Source organism: Austrofundulus limnaeus, unplaced genomic scaffold (genome assembly GCF_001266775.1).
Source record: "Austrofundulus limnaeus strain Quisiro unplaced genomic scaffold, Austrofundulus_limnaeus-1.0 Scaffold132, whole genome shotgun sequence".
NCBI lineage: Eukaryota > Metazoa > Chordata > Actinopteri > Cyprinodontiformes > Rivulidae > Austrofundulus > Austrofundulus limnaeus.
The window spans coordinates 44867-47246 of NW_013952534.1; the positions used below are offsets into that span (position 1 = coordinate 44867).

At 32.7% G+C, this 2380-nt stretch overlaps 1 protein-coding gene across 2 annotated transcripts in view; it reads left to right on the forward strand.

Annotated features, from left to right (window-relative positions):
- cmah (cytidine monophospho-N-acetylneuraminic acid hydroxylase) overlaps positions 1-2380 on the forward strand; it is a 60956-nt gene that overhangs the window by 43633 nt on the left and 14943 nt on the right. For both annotated transcript variants that reach the window (XM_014015598.1, XM_014015597.1), the window contains exons 10-11: positions 1492-1627; positions 1881-2024. In XM_014015598.1, coding sequence (XP_013871052.1) covers positions 1492-1627; positions 1881-2024 — 280 coding nt within the window. The remainder of the gene's footprint in view (positions 1-1491; positions 1628-1880; positions 2025-2380) is intronic.

Consider the following 2380-nt stretch of genomic DNA (forward strand, 5'->3'; position numbering starts at 1 on the left):
ATATTTACTGAGATAAATGGTGACGTGTTCAATACTTATTTTACCCACTGTATATATTTGTGTTGATAAGCCTGAGTGGTCTGTTTGACCTTTGTATTTGTTAAATAATTGTAATGGGCAGGTTACAATGTAAAAATGTTTGTTATAATCATGTCTTGTGATTATTTGACAGGAGTTTTACTTTTAAACTATAAGTGTATTTAATTTAGTTATGTTATTATAGTTTAGTTATGATGTAAATAAAATAAAAATTAAACCTAGATTTAGAATAATTATCATTTTGATCCATACATTGGTAATGTCTGACTGGGACTCTTGTCACTTCATGTTCAACAAATTGGGCCTCGAGGTCAAAAAGGTTAAGAACCCCTGCTCTAGAACTGGCCAATCAGCTGTGAGATTCATTTTGACACCACATCTGTGTAGCCAATCAATTTACCTCTCATTTGAAATGCAGTTTTTGTGGGTGGAGGTGTTAAATAAAACCAGAAAAAAAACTAATAGACAGTTTTTGAAGATTCAGACATTTCTCCCCAAAGTGGTGAAGACAGCGGACATGAAAAACACGTTTTTTGTTTTGTTTTTGTTTTTTGACAATTAGCAGGCTAAAGAAGCTATAAAAGTGGGAATAGTGTTCTTAGTGCTTCAAGACAAGGAAGAATTATTTTTGTGGCATAAAATAAAGGATTATACCTTAATTTCGGTGGCCATCTTGGATTACTTTTGGTTTGACCTAGAGGACAAATTATGCAACAAAACAAAGTAAAAAAGGTAGGCTGTGTGGATATAATGCTTTGGGGGGAAAATAATATGTTTTTTGTTGTGTTTTGGGTGTTTGTTGGGATTCACTGAATTTACCCAGCTGAATCTTATTGCTGATTATTAATAATTGTTTTGTATTTTAATCCTTCAGTGAGTAAATGCGGATGGTAGAATAGGATTTATGGGGATTTTATCTTTTGTTTGAGCCCTCTGTGACGTCTCTGTGTCGAAGTATTTAGAAATTACAGTATTTGGAAAATGTGTCCAGTTTGGACATATTTAGACCTTTGTCCAAATATTAAATTGGACATGCTGAATTATTTTATTTCTCAAAAATTTACTTTTGATGCTATTGTTACCAAACTTGAACTAGTTATAGTTGGAAATTTGTATTTTAGCCCAATATTTTTTTCTTTAATACCTAATTTCTTTAAAAAAAATTAAAGTGAGAAAATACTTTTAATTTTTGTGTATTTCAGATTCAATACTAGTTACAGTTATAAAAATTATAACTGATGAAGATAAACGGCCTGAGTCCTTTGGCTCATAGGTCCTGATCTACTAAGATCCCATACAATAAGTGTTAAATTGTTGGGCAAACTTAAAAAAAAATTGATTGTGCTATCTACTAAAATTTCTGTGCATCTGATAACATGCAAAAATGGTACAAACCACCCTATTGAAGTGAGGACCATTTATCTGATCCAAATGCTTTTTTTCTGTACTCAGATTCCTGGAAAGCAGAGTTCATCAAAAACGAAAGGAAAAAGTTACTGAACTACAAAGCTCTGCTGGTCAAATCCCTGCAGCCCAGGATCTACTGCCCATTTGCTGGGTATTTTGTGGAGGCTCATCCATCAGACAAGTTGAGTTTTCACTGCTTTTGCCAGTGTTTGTACAGTAATAATGGATGATATATTAAAGCTCTAGGTCATAATGTGTCAGGCTGTCAGGCTGTCACAAGACAAACATTAGATGATTAATTAATATGATAAAGCATGTGAACTTCAGTACACATAAAAAGAAGCCTAACCTAATTAGTAATGTATAAATGTATTTATATATTGTTTTCCAACTGAAGGTATCTGTCTTTATCCACTGTATCTGTGTGTCCAAAGGTACATTAAGGAAACAAATGTTAAAAACAAAGCAGAGGACCTGAATGCACTGATCAATAAACTTGCACCAGAAGTCAAGACTTGGACACCCAGGCCTGGTGCAGTGCTGGACCTCAGCCTCGCTCTGAAAGATTCCACTAACAGGTTGTCAACAGATCAAAAACATCAGTTTTTCTTTTTGTCTAAAAACACAAAAAAATATATAACTAAAATTAAATACTTGTGAATAAAATATGTAGTAGAAGTCATGTATTTCTGAAAACATGTTTTCTTTTCTCTGACTTGTTGTGCTGTGTGGTTAAAGGCCACTTTAACATCCTGATAGTGTTTATGACATTTGTAAAACTACAACAAATGCTGGAAAATCCCAAACCAAAGAGGAATTTTGGCGTTTAACTGGTAATAAATTATAGATATAAAATTTTAAAAATTAGTTGTTTAAAATTTAACAACGGGTGGAAGACTATCTTTAAAGAACCTTATACAGTATAGTCTTAGAC